Source organism: Pristiophorus japonicus, chromosome 5, assembly GCF_044704955.1.
Source record: "Pristiophorus japonicus isolate sPriJap1 chromosome 5, sPriJap1.hap1, whole genome shotgun sequence".
NCBI classification, from domain to species: domain Eukaryota; kingdom Metazoa; phylum Chordata; class Chondrichthyes; family Pristiophoridae; genus Pristiophorus; species Pristiophorus japonicus.
In genome coordinates this window covers 225,232,340-225,250,537 of record NC_091981.1, presented here as the reverse complement: position 1 = coordinate 225,250,537, position 18,198 = coordinate 225,232,340, and the positions used below count along the sequence as shown (strand labels likewise).

General features: G+C 43.8%; 1 protein-coding gene across 2 annotated transcripts; it reads right to left on the bottom strand.

Moving 5' to 3' along the window:
* Positions 1 to 1,272: 1,272 nt before the first annotated feature.
* LOC139264618 (uncharacterized) lies at positions 1,273 to 17,819 on the bottom strand. Of its 2 annotated transcripts, XM_070881361.1 has the most exons (6): positions 17,664 to 17,819; positions 16,427 to 16,535; positions 8,235 to 8,354; positions 4,126 to 4,204; positions 3,943 to 4,039; positions 1,273 to 2,925 (listed from the first exon to the last, which is right to left on the bottom strand). In XM_070881361.1, exons 1-5 carry the CDS (start codon positions 17,762 to 17,764, stop codon positions 3,948 to 3,950), a joined length of 501 nt encoding a protein of 166 aa, XP_070737462.1. In that variant the 5' UTR covers positions 17,765 to 17,819; the 3' UTR covers positions 1,273 to 2,925; positions 3,943 to 3,947. The 2 variants fall into 2 exon arrangements, with proteins under 2 accessions (XP_070737462.1, XP_070737461.1); XM_070881360.1 differs by having other exon boundaries at positions 1,273 to 4,039.
* Positions 17,820 to 18,198: the final 379 nt, after the last annotated feature.

The following is an 18,198-nucleotide window of genomic DNA, read 5'->3' as shown; positions in this document are numbered from 1 at the left end:
AATTCTCTACCACAGAAAGTTGTTGAGGCCAGTTCACTAAATATATTCAAAAAGGAGTTAGATGAAGTCCTTACTACTAGGGGGATCAAGAGGTATGGTGAGAAAGCAGGAATGGGGTACTGAAGTTGCATGTTCAGCCCTGAACTCATTGAATGGCGGTGCAGGCTAGAAGGGCCGAATGGCCTACTCCTGCACTTATTTTCTATGTTTCTATGTTGTTGGTACCCACGTGAACCACGACAACTGGATCTTCCCCCTCCCACTCCAACTTCCTCTCCAGCCCTGAAGAGTTGTCCTTAACCCTGGCACCGGGCAGGCAGCACAGTCTTCGAGACTCACGCTCTCGGCTGCAGAGAACCTTATCTATCCCCCTAATGATACTGTCCCCTACCACAACATTTCTTTTTACTCCCCCCACTTGAAAGACCCCCTGTACCACAGTGCTGTGGTCAGTTTGCCCATCCTCCCTGCAGTCCCTACTCTCATCCACATGAGGAGTAAAAGCCTCGAACCTGTTAGGACAAGAGCAAGACACGAGGATCCTCCATCGCAACATCCTGGATCCCATTACCTGCCTTGCTTGTAACCTGATATCCCAGCACATCCTTAACTCTAAATGCCATCAAGCGAGGAGATCAGCTCTGATTCAAAGCAAACTGTCAGAAGGCTAGTCAGACCCAGCCGCAGTATGAGGTACAAATCTAATGAAATTACTGCATTAGGCTACCTGCATGCTAAACACCAAAAGCTGCAGGCTAGAGAGCACCAATCAATCTCATGATTAGCAAGTCAGAGCAGAGCTCTGTAGCTCTACAGTATCATCGACAATGGTCAGAGCAGAGCTCTGTAGCTCTACAATATCGTCGACAATGGTGATCAGCTAACAGGAAATGCCATGAATATCCCTATTCTCACCAATGATGCAGCCTAACATGAGAGGGCAAGATGCAAGGCTGAAAGGTTTGCAAAAGTCTTCAGCCAAAAGTGCCAAGTGAATGATCCTAGGGAGCCTCCAGAGATCCCCAACATCATAAGCAAGTGTCCAGCCAATTAAGTTCACTCCATGTGATATTAAGCAACTTTTCAGCATTTTCTCTTTCACTGCAGAAAATTATTCTTTGAGAGCCTAATTGGATACCAGTGGAGTCACCAATAAACCAAAGCAAAATATTTCAGCATTGCAAATACAGTAGAGGCAACAATTTGGCTATTAAGCCAATGGACAACATTCAGAACAACTAATTAATCCTACAGGTACATCACAAGACAATAGTCAGTACAGCAGTCTTTTATTCCATTGCACTCAAGAATACTGATGTGTAGCAGGTTTAGGAAATAATTTTTCTGCCCAGCTATGTTTGGGACTACATATACAATCTTATAAATAGCAAATATAATCTCAGTATCTTTTATTTCTCGATAGTCTGAGGAGCTACATAAATAGATTATAAGTGTGAGGCTCAGGAAAGACATTGTCAAAGTATCTCAGTTATGCTCATTATAAACACAAACACCAAGTAAACAAGTTGCATTGATTTAATAAAATAAAATTATAATTTAAGGAATTAGTTCTAAAAATCAAAAAAATCATTTAAATAGTGAAGGATCAACCCAGGTACAATTACCAAATGGAAAAATTAGAAGGGTCAAACCAACCGGTTTTGTAAGACAGCAGAGTAATAATTATACAGTAGCCTATGTATTCCTAATGTATTTTCAAATAGATTTTTTAAGCAGGCTGCAGATAAAAAATTAAGATGTACATTTTTGAGCTCATTGAGGTTAGGAGATGCCAAAGTTGGGACTGGAATATTTTTTCCACTTTTTGCAACCAGAATCAGTGTGAGGACTTGGTAAAAGGACCATGTGCCTGTCCCGCTATCTTTATTTTTGACTTCTTTATTTTTTCAGTATTCTTTTAATTTGTTTACCCATCATTGGACTGCCTATAAAGCACACTTCAGCTGTGTTAGTGTTCACTCAACAGGTTGTGTATCTTTGGAATGCTCTACCCCAGAGGGCTGTGGATGCTCCGTCGTTGAGTATATTAAAGGCAGATTGATAGATTTGGGAACCAAGGGAGAGGGGATAGTGCAGGAAGATAAAGTTCAGGTAGAAGATCAGCCATGATCTTATTGAATGGCAGAGCAGGCTCGAGGGGCTTACTCCTACAGCTATTTCTTTTGTTATGTTCTTATATGTGTTTGAATTCTCCCACCACATTGTCAAAAGTATTTTGTATTAATACTGTCTACTGTGAAACTCAAAAGACATTTCAGTTATAAAGATTTTACAACTGATTCCACCAGGCCTGAGATGACCCAACAGAAGTGAAATACAGTACAGCACTAATTTAAACTGTAAAATTCTAGAACACAATACTGATGTGTAATATTTTTCCAGACAGATGAAATTTCCAAAATTGATGAGTTCTCAAAACTTAAAATTCAAAACTGGGATTTCTGCAATATTCTGTAAATATTAAAATGTTAACAATGATTTGGAAGGGCACTAATATATTTCGGTATTTAATTAACCATCAATGGAGGGAGAGTTAGAACAGAGTACGGTGGGACACATTTAAGGGTAGACTTGGCGCGTACATGAAGGAGAAGGGAATAGAGGGAAATGGGGGCAGGGTGAGAAGAAGCTCATGAGATGAATGCTTTGTTTCTGTGTTGTAGAATCTATATATTTCTATACAGTGACAAGCAGCTTACACTTGAACTACAGGGTATCCAGTCGGTAAACAGGGACTTGTTTGCTCCCTGACATTACTGCTTATGGTGCCAAGAGTTTGATTTCTTTATCCAATTGCTCACAGCTTCAGTAGCCTTATCCTTGGGGAAAGACTGGAAATTATACTGAGAAGACAATCAGTTCAAAGTCTAATAAAAACAGAAAACTCAACAGCTCAGGCAGTATCTGTGGAGAGAGAAACAGAGTTAACGATTCAATTCACTGACCTTTTGTCAAAACTAGAAAATGTTACAGATGTAACAGATTTTAAGCAAGTATGGAGGCAGGGAAAAGGGGGGGCAGGGGAAAGAGAACAAAAGGGAAGGTAATAGGGTAGAAGGCAGGAGAGATTAAATGACCAAACGGATGATGGTGCAAGGAAAAAGAAGATGGTAATTGGACAAGTAAAGAAACAAAATATGTGTTTAGAGGAGGTGATAATGGGAATATCAAAATCATCATCAACAGCTACCTTACGAAGAAAATGGGGGCAGAGGTTATGCTCTGAAATTGTTGAACTCAATGTTGAGTTCAGAAGGCTGTAAAGTGACTAATAGAAAGATGAGTTGCTGTTCCTTGAGCTTATGTTGAGCTTCATTGGAACAGTGTAGGAAGCTGAGGACAGAGAGGTCAGAATGAGTGTGGCCTGGAGAATTAAAATGACAGGTAAGCGGGTTCACACTTGCAGACTGAACGGAGGTGTTCTGCAAAGCGGTCGCCCAACCTGCATTTGGTCTCCCCAAATCGAGAGAACATAAGAAATAGGAACAGGAGTAGGCCATTTGGCCCATCGAGCCTGCTCCGCCATTCAATATCATGGCTGATCTGATCATGGACTCAGCTTCACTTCCCTGCCCGCTCCCCATAACCCTTTACTCCCTCATCGCTCAAAGAACACACCGTGAGCAGCGGACACAGTATACAGAATTGAAAGTACAAGTAAATTGCTGTTTCACCTGGACGGAGTGTTTGGGGCTCTGGACAGTGAGAAGGGAAGAGGTAAAAAAGGCAGGTGTTGCATCTCCTATACCTGCACAGGAAGGTGCCATGGGAAGTTGGGTGCATGTTGGGGGTGATTGAGGAGTGGACCAGGATTTTGTCAAAGTCTGTTTTCTTTAAGCAAGAGGGGTATAAAACTATCATTCCCGAGTTATTTAGCATTATGCAAATTCCTGATTATTCTTAATAATTACTGAAGCACACCTCATTTAGTAAATTGTACAATTCGCTGATGAATACTGAGTGCACTTAAAGTTGTCTGTTGATTCACTGTAACCTGAAACTTTGTCTAAGCCACTACCTGGAAAACAAAACAAAATAAAATGAGAACAAAAATCTAAATGTTTTATAGAAGCTTTTCTATTAATGGCTATTTTCATTTCTTACCTTCAATAAGGTTGTGCAAGTTGCAGTAGTTTGTACCAAAGTCAAAGACTGCATACCACAGCTCAGAAACAGAGAATCCCTGCAACAAGAATGTATACTAAACTGTATTAGTACAAATAGAACAGTTGAAAAAAAAATTGATGAAAAACTGTTGCAATACTGTTGCCTACAATACAGATTGGGGGGGGGGGGGGCGGGGGAAAGAGGGTGGAGAATAATTTGCAGACAAGCCACTGCATGGAACTCTTGGACACCTCTGACTTTTCTCACATTTTAGCAGAAATTTCGAATCAGGTCAATTGACCACCATTTTTACCAGGTTAGAATGTAGGACACGGATATTCAAGTTTTAATAAATAAATTGATTTTCTGCAATTAGAAACAGTTTAAGACAAGAACTTCCTCAGTTCAAGTACAGTATTAATCGAAAGGTAGCGTAACGGTTATGTTACTAGACTACTAATCTTGAGAACGCACCATGGCGGTTTGAAAAATTAAATTCAGTTTTATCTGAAACAAAAAGCTGCTGTAAAAGTGGCCATGAACCTGTTGGATTGTTGTGAAACCAACTGGTTCAGTGATGTTCTTTAGGGAATGAAGCCTGCTGCCCTTACTCTGTCTGGCCTATAGGCGACTCCAGTCCCATACCAACTGCCCCCTGAAGTGGTCTAGAAAGCTACTCAGTTATTTCAAACCTTAAAGAAGGCCCACCTTCTCAGGGAAAATTAGGGATAGTCATAAATAACTTGCCAGTGACATCCTGAACCAGAGAATATTTTTCTTTATTAAAATCACAAACAAACCGGTCATCTCCCCAAAATCAAGAACACAGTATCACAATACAGTCAAGGTATTAACAGATCAAAGGGAGTTTTAAGAAGTTTAGGGAGGTAATTCCAGAATGTGGGGCTTAGGGAACTGAAAGCACATGGTGGCATTGAAAGAAGGGGCAATGCAAGAGGCCAGGAGTAAGAAGAACAGAATATTTGGGGTAGGGGTGGGGGGGCAGTTACTGGAGGAGGTTAGAACTAGGAAGGACGAGGCCATGGAAGAATTTAAACAGGAGGATGAGAATTTTAAATTTGCAGTGTTGGGGCCCAGTTAGTGAGGACATGTTCTTAGGACTTAGGAAAAACTAGCAAGGCAATATTCATTACCCATCCCTAGTTACCTTGAGGGCATTAAGAGCCAAGCATGTAGCCTGAAGGACATTCGTGAAACTATTAGGTTTTCATGGCAGTCCGGCAGCTTTTTAAAATATCATTTTCTGGTGCTAGCTTACAAATTACCAAATTTATTGAATTCAATTTTGCAACTTACCATGGTGAGATTTGAACTCACGACCACGAGGCTACCATTTGGTACAGGATAGGATCAGTCAGAGATTTGGATGAGCTGAAGTTTACAGAAATTAGAGGGATGGTAAATTGTCCAGGCAAGCACTGGAATAGTTGAGTCTAGAGCGGACAAAGGAATGAATGAGGGTTTCAGCAGCAGTAGGAGTGGAGGCAGGCAATGTGTCAGAGGTAAAAGTATAGTCTTTGTGATAGAGAGGATGAAGTCAGAAACCCAGATCGGATTCCAATAGAATGAATAATAGGTGGCAAAGGCTGCCAATAGCTTCAATCTTCGCAATGTTTAGCTGGAGGAAATTGTGGCTTATGAGCAGTCTGAAAGCACAGAAGCAATGGAGGGCTGGAGAAAGGTAGTGAACAGTTAACGCTGGCGCTGGTTAGAATGTGGAAGCTGACCCAATGCATGTGAATGATTTTGCTGAGGAGTACCATGAAGATGAGGAAAAGGAGGCAAATGATGGATCGTTAGGTGACTCCTGAGTTGACAGTTTACGGGTCATCATCATCATAGGCAGCCCTCAGAATCAAGGAAGACTTGCTTCTACTCTTAACATGAGTTCTTTGGTGGCTGTACAGTCCAATACGAGATCCACAGTCTCTGTCACAGGTGGGACAGATAGTCATTGAGGGAAGGGTGGTTGGGTCTGGTTTGCCGCACGCTCTTCCCACTGCCTGCGCTTGATTTCTGCATGTTCTCGGCGACGAGACTCGAGGAATTCAGCGCTCTCCCGGATGCACTTCCTTCACTTAGGGTAGTCTTCAAGACCAGGAGGAGTGTGGGGGGGTGGGGGTCCTATGAAGTTTACCTATAGGCACCTTACATTTACAAGCCTAGATAGACAGGGATGTTAGTAAGCTTTTGATATATGGGCACCTCACAGCTGAGCCCAATTTTCACAAAGGCAATTTTCAACAGCAGCCATGAAGAGGAGCAGTAGTTGAGGTTGACTTTATCCCTCTGTGGCCAAGACAGCAACTAGTCAGCTAATTCAGCAGAGACCAAGATTTGAACCGGAGAATGTCCTGACCCATATGTCAGTGCTGCACCACACGGTTCTTTTACCTTTGAATGGGAGCTCAACTCAGGCTTTTCTTGGTGTTGGCTTACCAAAATAAATGTTATTAAAAATGTGGAAATCAAAATTCAGTTCTTTAGTAAACCCGGCCTTTATTCAAGAAAAGCACTGGAAAATGTTCTGCTGATCATTCCTGGGCTAGCTCTTTAACTGGAATTGTTTATTCTAAACCCATTCCTTTGTTCTTTGTATTATTTTTTAAATACAGGGTACTTATCTAATTCATTTTTGAATTGTTATATTTTCTTCCTTTAATAGCCAGTGATAAAGCATTATAATAACCCCGTGAAAATATTTCAAACTACCACCTTCATTGTCCTGAGACTACAGCCCCTTGTTACCAATTCATCAAATAGTGTAAATAACCTTTTTGAATTTGGAAACCTCTCTGTTCAAGAAAAAATGGTCCAATTTTCAAGCCTTTTAAAGAAAAGTAACCTCTGAATCCTGGTATAATTCTAGTGAATCTTTGCTGTACCCTTTCCATGGCTCGAATATCCTTCCTATAATGTGGTACCCGAAACTGTATAATACTGCAACTGTGGTCGAATCAACATTTTGTCCAAAATTAATATTCAGTACCCCTTGTGTGTAACATGTAGAATCCAATTTAGCTTTTTATAGCCTTATTTACGACTCCTATCTTTAACGATCTAGGTATCTGCACTTTCCGATCTTGCCGGTCGCCTCTTTGGTTAAAAATCCTACCATCTGGGTGTACTTCCTTTCATTGTACATTTTGCGTAAACAACTTCACATTGGACTGTAGCTGCCACTTATCTGCTCACTCTGCTAGCCTGTCCATGCCCTCCTGGTTACTTCCTCACTCTGCAATGCCCCTTAGTATCAGCAAACTGCAGTATCATTCCTCTTGTGCCAACATCTAAATCATTTATATAAAATGGAAAAGAGGTATTTCTTTGAGATATATCAACAAAACTTGCATTTATACAGCACCTTTAACTTAGTGAAACGGTCCAAGGTGCTTCACAGGAGCGTTAGCAAACAAAATTTGACACCCAGCCACAAAGAGATTAGGACAGATGACCAAAAGTTTGGTCAAAGAGGTGGGTTTCAAGAAGCGTCTTAAAGGAGGAAAGAGCGGTAGAGAGGCAGAGTCTCTCCAGTAATTAGATTAGTAAATGGTCATCTTAATCCTCAGATAGCCAATAGGTGCAGGTGCAGGAACATGACCATCTAGCTAGGCCAATGTATTTTGTATTTTTTCAGCTCGTGCAATGGGACACTGAACCAAATATTTTTACAGTAATAAAACTATTGAAATGTCAACAGCAACTTAAGTAACTACATTAACCCTATAAAATTTTACAATTTTTTCTTCTCCCTTCTCCCCCCACCAACCTTTTAAAACAAGCTTTACTGCCTAATCTAACTTCTATTTTCAATACAGAAACCATGGTCGACAAGACAGTTGGGGCCCTATAGAAGATCATGCCCAAATGAATAAAGCATCCACAATATGCTACGGGTTAAGGAATACAAAGTTTCAAATTCATATAAATTAATTACCAAGCTGACGATCAAATAAAATGACTGAAGATATAATTTATGCAAGACAAGTGAAATATGGACCAGATTTTGTTTTAAATCTGCATAAGAAACATGATTAATGACTAGTAAAATGTGTTCTGTATAGAAATATAATTATATTACTTACAGAGACATAGCAAGATCTCGTGTCCAAAGAGGAAATCAGTTTGAATGTAAGGTTATCGACGAATTTGTGCACGGGAGTGGTGTGCTCAGCCACAATATAGTGTTCATTTGCAGACTTGAGCTACGAGAGGGGTAAAAAAGTGAACACAAATTTGTAGCTAGTGTCTACACAAAACAATTCTTATGTGCATCATTTATTCTTACAGGTAACCACAGAAGACAACCCATGATTTTTTTCTTGCATATTTAAAATCAACTAAAACTGTAAGTATGCCTTGCAATAACTTGCATTTAAATGGCGCCTTTAATGTGATAAAACGTCCCAAGGCGCTTCAGATTTACAAGAAATGAGAGGGAAAATTCAGAGGAGCACTGACCAAAATAATATCAATAAAATAAAAGCAATTTTCAAATAGATGGAGTAGTTGGAGGCAGAATTAGGAGGGATCACCCAACTGATTTTTTTCTATACAAGTTTTTCTTGTTTTCTATCCAACAATGCTCGAGATACAATACTAGAAAAGCTTTCCCAGGAGTACATAGTCCTAATCTCAGAAAAGGGCACTCGAACTGACCTTGCTCCTCCTGGGCTAGGTACAGGTGGTGAAAATTAAGGCATAACTCCTGTTTCAAAAGTACTCCACGCATGGAGCCAGGATCAGGATGGCTCTGACAGTCAAAAACCCGTCAACACATTGCCTGAGGTGACAAATTAAGAATAATGGCCACTAGTGAGTGAGGTACCAGAGGGCACGTGGCCTTGCATCCTAACCAGAAGTGGGGTTGAGGATGGGTGGGAGAGAAAACAGAGAGGCGCAGAGTTATAAAGAAACATGGTCTATGTCATGAATGCAAAAACTCATAACCCGTTAACATAGCAAGCACAATGAAATTATGTAGCTTTATTTCCACACACTTGAAAAAACTGCTACATTAAGTCATCTCTATAATGCTATTTTTCTTAGTTTACTTTTTACATGCACAGGGAGACAAGAGTAGCTCTCGGGTTCAATCCTCAGTTCATGCTCGATTCAGGAACCGTTCCTTTAGATTGAAAAATTGCACATGTCACTTTGTTATTCCAGAAAGCGAGAGGGGGAAACCAGGGAATTATAGACCAGCTAGTCCAACATCTGTTGTCAGGAATTGCTAGCGTCTATAATAAGGGATAGGGTAAGTGAACTCCTCAAAAATTTTCAGTTGATCAGAGAGCCAACATGGATTTTTGAAAGGTAGGTCATGCCTGACAAACCCAATTGAATTTTTTGAGGAGGTGACTAAAGTATTGGACAGGGGAATGTCTGTAGATGTTATTTATATGGACTTCCAGAAAACATTTGATAAAGAGACTGTTAACCAAGGTAAAAGTCCACAGAATTGAGGGCAAATTATTGGCCTAGTTAGGAGAGTGCCTGAGCAGCAGGAGACAGGCAGTAGGGGTAATGGGTAGGTACTCAAATTAGCAGGATGTGATCATTGGTGTCCCGCAGGGATGTGTGTTGGGGCCTCAAGTATTCACAGTATTTATTAACAACTTAGATGATGGCATAGAAAGTCATATATCCAAATTTGCCAATGACACAAAAATAGGTGGCATTGTAGGCAGTGTAGATGAAAGCATAAAATTACGAAGGGATATCGACAGATTAAGTGAATGGGCAAAACTATGGCAAATGGATTTTAATGTTGCCAAATGTGAGGTCATCCACTTTGGACCTAAAAAGGATAGAACAGGGTACTTTCTAAATGGTGATGTACTAAAAACAGTTGAGGTCCAAAGAGACTTGGGGGTCCAGGCACATAGATTAAATGTCATGAACAAGTACAGGTGTGACAGCCAAGATCCGGAAATCTCGGTACCGAGGCCGTTCCAGAACGTCTTTGCCTGTGCAAAGGGAGGGGAGGGGGTGTCGGTCAGGCCGAGATCGGGGAGGGGCATTCGTGCCGCCAGAGGTCGGTCGGGCCGCCAGAGATAGAGGAGGTCGGTCGGACCGAGGACCGGAGGGGGAGTCGGGCCACCAGAGGTCGGGGGGAGGGGGCGGCCAAGGCAGGGGTGTCCAGTTTCCAGATAACCCCGCCACGGGTCGAACTGGTGTCCAGATTTTGGACGTCGCACCTGTACAGAAAATAAAAAGGCTAATGGAATGCTGGTCTTTATATCTAGAGGTCGAGAATACTAGGGGGTAATAGATATGCTGCAGTTATACAAAGCCCTGGTTAGACCACACCAGGAGTACTATGAGCAGTTCTGGGCACCACACCTTAAGAAAGATATATTGGCCTTGGAGGGAGGGCAACATAGGTTGACTAGAATGATACCCAGACTTCAAGGGTTAAGTTACAAGGAGAGATTACACAAATTGGGGTTGTAGTCCCTAGAATGTAGATGGTTAAGGGGTGATCTGATCGAGATATTAAGGGGAACAGATAGGGTAGATGGAGAGAAACTATTTCCACTGTTTCGGGTTCTAGGACTAAGGGGGCATTGTCTAAAAATCAGAGCCAAAGCTTTCAGGAGTAAAATTAGGAAACATTTCTACACACACAGGGTGGTAGAAGTTTGGAGCGCTTCTGCAAATGGCAATTTATGCTAGATCAATTGTTAATTTTAAAACAGATATTGATAGCTTTTTGTTAACCAACGGTATTAAGGAATATGGGCCAAAGGTGGCTATATGGAGTTTGGTCGCATATCAGCCATGATCTCATTGAATGGCGGAACAGGCTTGAGAGGCTCAATGGCCTACTCCTGTTTCTATGCTATCCAACAGTATGAATAGAACAGAAGGCGAGTTTAGGATCAGGTTTGGCTGTGATGCCCTGCACCAAACAGGCTCACATGAAGAATGGCCACTTGAGATGAAGTACGAGAAGTCTGCCAGTCACCGTGAAAGCCCCAGAAATAGGCTACAAATCAGGAAAAGGAAGACAATTGGTAAAAAAATATGCACATGGTTTTCCCATTAAGTGTCAGCAGGTGGCATATATACAACTGGAAACTTCATGTGATTACTACATTCTATTTTCAAGAAAAATAACTCTCTAGCAAAGCACTCACACCTAGAAAGTGAAAGATAAGAAGATAGGTTTTAATAACCACGCAAGTGCATGCAAGTTCCCACAAAGCCAAGAACAGGCCACAGATCATCCATGTGCTGGTCCATGAGGCTTTCGGTCCATACCACAAAGAAAAGAGACAAAAGTTAATATATTTTGACAACCGATATCAGGTTTCCAGATGACAGTGAACAGTATGTGCCCAAAACTACAACTGCACTGTATATTAAAAGGTTACAATCCATCATCATCACATTGAGATTTCAATATTTTGCTTCTTAAAATATAAAAAATCTGCAGCCCTCAGGTCAGTCCAGGGGGAAGATCACGAGTCGGCAGTGGCCCTTAGGAGTGGTGTGGAGCTGGGAGGAACACTCCTGCTTCTTCTAGCTCCACATCAACCTTAAAAGAAAATTACCTACTTTTTTGGTGGGGGCTGCTTGCCAGGACACATCCATGTCTGGTAAACCTGAGCGGAGCAGGAGTCAAGCCAGCTCCACTCAGGGCAGCCCAATTTATCAGAAAGGATCTAAAACAGGCAATGGGCCCTTTGCCTATTGCAATGATATCCCTTACGCCAGTCTTAGACACTTGAAAATTGTTCACGGCCAATGTTGGATGTTTTTCAGGCATCATTGGGGCACAACCCTGTGAAATTGGTCAGTGTCACCCAGTTTTCCATCCAGAAAGTGCGTGCAATGATGCCTAATTTCCACCCTAATGTTTCTTTGCTTTGTCTCACTTTGTCTGACTGCCCCACTGAAAAGTGAATATTGCGGACTGCTGGGAGCAGAGATTAAACTGAAAAAGATGCCACATTTCAGTACTACAGCCTCTGAACCACAGCAAGACAGTGGTCTGGATTGGATTACCAGCCTGACAGCAAATTTCAAGTAGTCAATAATCAGGCGACATAGAAGATTCTCCACACATATACTTTAGGTTACAGCCACATGACCTTATTCTGGAGAAATTACAAAAAACTGTCCCAATGTCATTAAGCAACTTTTACTAATGGTGCATCTGTTTCAGCTTAAGGCATAATTCCCCTTTCAGATGTATTTTGTCTAAATTCTCCTCAGACTAATCTTTCTTCTGTATGATATAAAAGATGATGGGCCTAAATTTGCGGAATTTATGCACATGCAAAAACCCGGAACTTGCATGGCCTTTTACAAAGCTTACGACGGCATACGCACCACAGAGATCGTGATTTCAGGCCTGATGCCTTTTTAAAATTGGAGTGACTGCTGCCTCGGGAAAAATACACAATGAAAATATTTTCAGCAGGGTCACTATATAGCAATCAGGAGCAGAAATCCTCTGGAATTGCCTTCCTAAACCCCTTTGTCCTACCACTCTACTTTGCTCCTCAACTTTATAAACCTACCTTACAGAGTATACAAACGCAAAATACTGTGGACTCTGGAAATCTGATATAAAAACAGAAAATAGTCAGGTCAGGCAGCATCTGTGGAGAGATTGGGTGACCGCTTTGTAGAACACCTCTGTTCAGATCGTAAGCGTGACCCCGAGCTTCCGATCGCATATCATTTTAATTTCCGTTCCACTCCCACTGTGACCTCTCAGTCCACGGCCTCTTACACTGTTCCAATGAGGCTCAGCAACAGCACCTCGTCTTTCGATTAGGCACTTTATAGCCTTCTGGACTCAACATCGAGTTCAACAATTTCACAGCATGACCCCTGCCTCTATTTCTTTTCTTTTTTCCTGTTTTTTTTTCTCTTTCCCATGGCAGCTGTTGATGATTCTGCCATTTCCAACCTATCTAGACCCATCTTTTGTTTCTTAACTTGCATCATCATCCCCTTTGTCTCTTAATCACTCTGCCTTCCATCCCATCACAGACCTTCCCTGTTATGTAATGATGTGTGTATCGTCCCAGTATCTTAAATGTAATGTAAGCACTATGCCACACCACAGAGGGCGCTGTGGTGGGAAACCCTGGTAGTACCTGCAACAGGTGCTATGTAAGGCTGACCACCACACCCGAGAGGCACTCTGGAGCTGAACAATAAAGGACGAAGGTCACAGCAGTTAGATTAACACCAGACCGTGTGGAGTCAGTGATTTGTGTGCTACATACACCACATTGGCAATGAGGAAGCAGACGAACTCCACGCAACCATGGCTACTCTGGGCTCGCTAAAGGATTTTACCGTGGGCAATGATTGGGAGGCCTTTACGGAAAGGCTCGAGTACTACTTCACAGCAAACGATCTGACGGAGAACACATACGCAATGAGAGAGAAGCGTAAGGCGATATTGCTCTCCAGTTGTGGAGATGAGGTTTACTGTCTCGTCAGGGATTTGCTAGCACCTGGGACAAGTCATACGAGGAGCTGACTGAACTCATTCGTGACCAGTTGAAACCGAAGGAGAGCATCCTCACGTCCAGATACAAATTTTACCATCACTGCAGACCTGAGGGCCAGGATGTCACCAAATATGCTGCGGACCTCAGGAGACTCGCGGCGCCGTGTGATTTTGGGGCACACCTTGACGAGGCTTTGCGGGACGTTTTCGTCATGGGGATTGGCCATGAGGGCCTCCTTCACAAGCTGCTGGCCACAGAACCCACAGTCACTCTGACAAAGGCCATTGCCATCAGCCGGGCATATATGACCTCGACTTGCAGCACCAAACAAATAATCCACACAGTCTCGAACCCGGCAGGCACTGTCCACAGGATAGCACCCACCACGGACAAAACTGCAGAACGTGGCTCTGCCCGGGGCAGAGAGCACGGACCTCGGGATCCTGGAACTCAGAATCCACTGAGGGGGGCCAATCAAGCAGCACCATGCTGGCGTTGTGGAGGAAGCCATGGGGCTCACCGGTGCAGGTTTGCAGAGTACACGTGCAATACCTGCCACATTAAAGGCCACCTTCAGCGTATGTGTAAAATAAATCAGACTCACCATGTGGCTGAGGAGATGGGGGATGATCCACTGTTCAGCGAGGAGCAGGTAGAAGAAGATGAGGTGTTTGGACTGTATACGTGCACCGACGATTCGCCCCCAGTGATAAAGGGAAGTAAAAACGGAGTCCCAGTGAGTATGGAAGTGGACACGGGCTCGGGTCCGTCGTTGATGAGTCAAAGAACTTTTGATAAACTGTGGATTAACCCAGCTGCACGACTCAAGCTGGTCCCGGTCACGGTGAAGCTGCGTACCTACACCAGGGAACTGATACCTGTTCTTGGCAGAGCGATGGTGCAGGTATCCCAAGGGGACAAGACGCACGCTTTACCTCTGTGGGTCGTTGCAGGCGATGGGCCGACACTCCTTGGCCGGAGGTGGATGGGGACGGTCCGTGGGAGCTGGGAAGACTTCACCACTCCACAGGCTGCTGCTCCCCGGGGTGCTGCCGTGCCCCGGGTCCCCAGAGAGCAGCGCCGACCGAGCTGGAGCTGCAGCCTCAATCCCCCCACAAGCAAGTCCCAGGCCTGGAACTCACACAGAGACCCTGCAGCCCCAGCCCCCACAGGCAAGCCCCAGCCCTGGACCTCACACACAGATCCCGCAGCCTCAGCCCCCACAGGCAAGCCCCAACCCTGGACCTCACACACAGATCCCGCAGCCTCAGCCCCCACAGGCAAGCAGCCTTGCACAGAGGGGCCTAGTGGGGGGGGGGGGGGGGGGGAGTGAGCCGGCAGGGTGCGAGGGATCCAGGATGGCCGGCGGTTCGGAAGAGCCCGGCTGAGGAGCTGTTAGTGTCGGGCGGCGGCAGCAGCTGGAGGTCGGCGGCTACAGAGGCCGCGGGCCGCTGGAGAGGCGGAGGGCATCCGGAGCGGCGGAGAAGAAGATGGCGGCAGCATCGTGTCAGAGCAGCAGAGCATCAAAGATGGCGGCGCCCAAGGAGAAGCCTCGTGGAATCCTCCTGCATCAAAGATGGCGCCTTAAAAAGGAAATGCACCCGGGAGTCTTAAAAGGGCCTTACCAAGAGGTGGTCCCCAAAAAGGACTTCTGTAAGGCAGAGCGAGTCTAAAATGAGCTATGTTAATGTGAGATAGTGAATTTATAATAAGAATTACTTTTTTTAATGCTGAATGGCCACTGTATTTGTGTAAATTAATGGATGAAGTACAATTAATGATAACAGCTAACAAGGAAATCAAGGATCCGTTACCAGTCAATAACCAGTTAATGTACCAGATAATATGTACCATACTAACACACTGTCTATGCCCACCTGCCTTCCGTTGGACAAGTGTGATGTTATGTAATGATGTGTGTATCGTCCCAGTACCTTAAATGTAATGTAAGCACTATGCCACACCACTGAGGGCGCTGTGGTGGGAAACCCTGGTAGTACCTGCAACAGGTGCTATGTAAGGCTGACCACCACACCTGAGAGGCACTCTGGAGCTGAACAATAAAGGACGAAGGTCACAGCAGTTAGATTTACACCAGACCGTGTGGAGTCAGTGATTTGAGTGCTACATACACCACATTCCCTTTTGTTTGTTCCTCACCTCCCCCTTTCCCTACACTTGCTTAAAAACCTGTTGGATCTCTCTTTTTCCAGTTCTGATGAAGGGTCATCAACCTGAAACGTTAATTCTCTTTCTCTCTCCGCAGATACTGCCTGACCTGCTGAGTATTTCCAACATTTTCTGTTTTTAATTTCTGAATATATTTTTAGTTGTTTCTGTCATGTATGTAACCAGCATACTACTGTAACCCTTATACAATTGTAACCCTCATGTAACCACTACATACTGTACATACTAGAAATGCACACCTTGACCACAGGGGTTGTACTTGTGGGAGACACTCCTTACCTGGAGATTCAGGTATATAAGGGGAGGTCCCTCGCAGGGCCAGGACTCCTTGGTCCAGGCAATAAAGGTGAAGGTCACAGAGTGACTGTGTCTGCAGTACGTGCCTCGTGTGATTATGTTTAAGAGTAAAGGACTCAACAGTTTCCATCTCCTTGGGATGTTTTGTTACACCAAGGTTGCTGCATAAATCTAAGTTTTTGTAGTACTGTAATTACAGGTGTAGTTTTCCCAATAAGAGATGACTAGAATTATTACAAAAACATTTTAAAACTGGACAGAATTCATGTTTGACTAAATGGAAGTCAGAAGATTAAGCTTTTGATACTTACAGTGTACAAGCACTTCTGTCCTCCATTAGCACAATTATCAGCAGTCTTCCACTCTTTAATTTGGGTGACTAATTCCAGATACACACTATTACAAGGAATTCCAAATGTCCTACCGAATTAATAGATGAAGATAAGCAATCAATTCTCAAAGTTGTTTCAAGTAGTCACGATAAACATGACTAGCATTTGTATAAGAATTATTTGAATTTATATAGCACCTTTCACGACTACCGGATATCTCAAAGCGCTTTACAGCCAATGAAGTACTTTTGGAGTGTAATCACTGTTGTAATATGGGAAATGCGGCAGCCAATTTGCACACAAGCAAGTTCCCACAAACAGTAATCTGATAATGACCAAAAAAATCTGTTTTTGTTATGTTGATTGTGGGATAAATATTGGCCAGGACACCAGGTATAACTCCCCTGCCCTGCTCTTCCTTGAAATATTGCCATAGCATCTTTTACGTCCGCCTAAGAGAGCAGACCGGGCCTCGGTTTAACATCTCATCCAACAATGCAGTGCTCGCTCAGCACTGCACTGGAGTGTCAGCCTAGATTTGTGTGCTCAAGTCTTTGGAGTGGTACTTGGACCCACAACTTTCTGACTCAAAAGGCGAGAGTGCTACCTACCCACTGAGCCACAGCTGACAGCTTAAAACACAACCAGAACACTACACAATTAACGAACTGCTTTTAAGAGTAGTAGTTGTTAGATGAGCAAATACAGGAGAAAGAAGTGCAACCAAAACAGTGATCTGGTAGCATATCGCATCTCTAGGCCTCGCATCAACTACGCCCCACCTTCACCCAAAACAGCTCACAGCTAAGGGCCGTACACTGCAGCCCAACAAGCTCACCCATTAACCAGTATAACCTACAAAGTTAGAATAGGCTCAGAATCAGACGGAGTCATTAGACGGATAGTCTACAACTCTTTTGGGGGGGAACAAAACAGACATTAGATCAAGTGCCCCCCCCGATCTGGGGGACACTCCAGACACTTAACTGCCCCTTTCCAACAGCTCTACAACTCTTTTTGAGTAAACATAATAAATTAAATCAAGTGCCCCCCGATCTGGGGGACACGCCAAACACTTAATAGTCTACATTAGGGGCTTTCGCTTCCCAACTGCACAGCTGAAGTATTATCACTGCACAACTTCCCTGCTTGGGCCCAAACAATCTGCGACAGCCTTCACTTGCGATAATCGATCCGGAATACACTGCGAACCCACCATTCTACCGAACACTGCGCATGCAAAGTTCCGCCCGCGATACATGTCAATGCACCGAGCACCAAAGGCAGCGCCAGCCTGAGTCTGCAACCCGACACCATCTCTCTCTCTCTCACACACAGGACAGGACACACTCCCGGTCTCCGCACACCACAGTCACGCGATCCCACGTGACTTCCCCATTCGCAGCCGGCGCCTGACTGTCTCCATGGAAACGCCGGGGCCCCGGAAACCGCGCGGCTCCCGAGGATTGGAACAGCTCGGGAAAGCTCAGCAAAAACAGGCAGAATGTAAAACTGACATCTATAATCAAGCGGACCAAGATTGCAAAGTCTGTGTCTACATGTAAGAGAGTGTTTGTTTTTTTTAAGAATTTAAGAATGAGGTCGGATTGTTCTCGGGGCTGACCTGCTCCTCTTTATGTCCCGCTGCTCCGGTGGTGTTTCTTCCTTGGTCAGGATAGACGCACCAAGGTCAGTGTTCTCACCCAGACCAACAAAGAAAATAGGTGCAGGAGTAGGCTGCACTACCATTC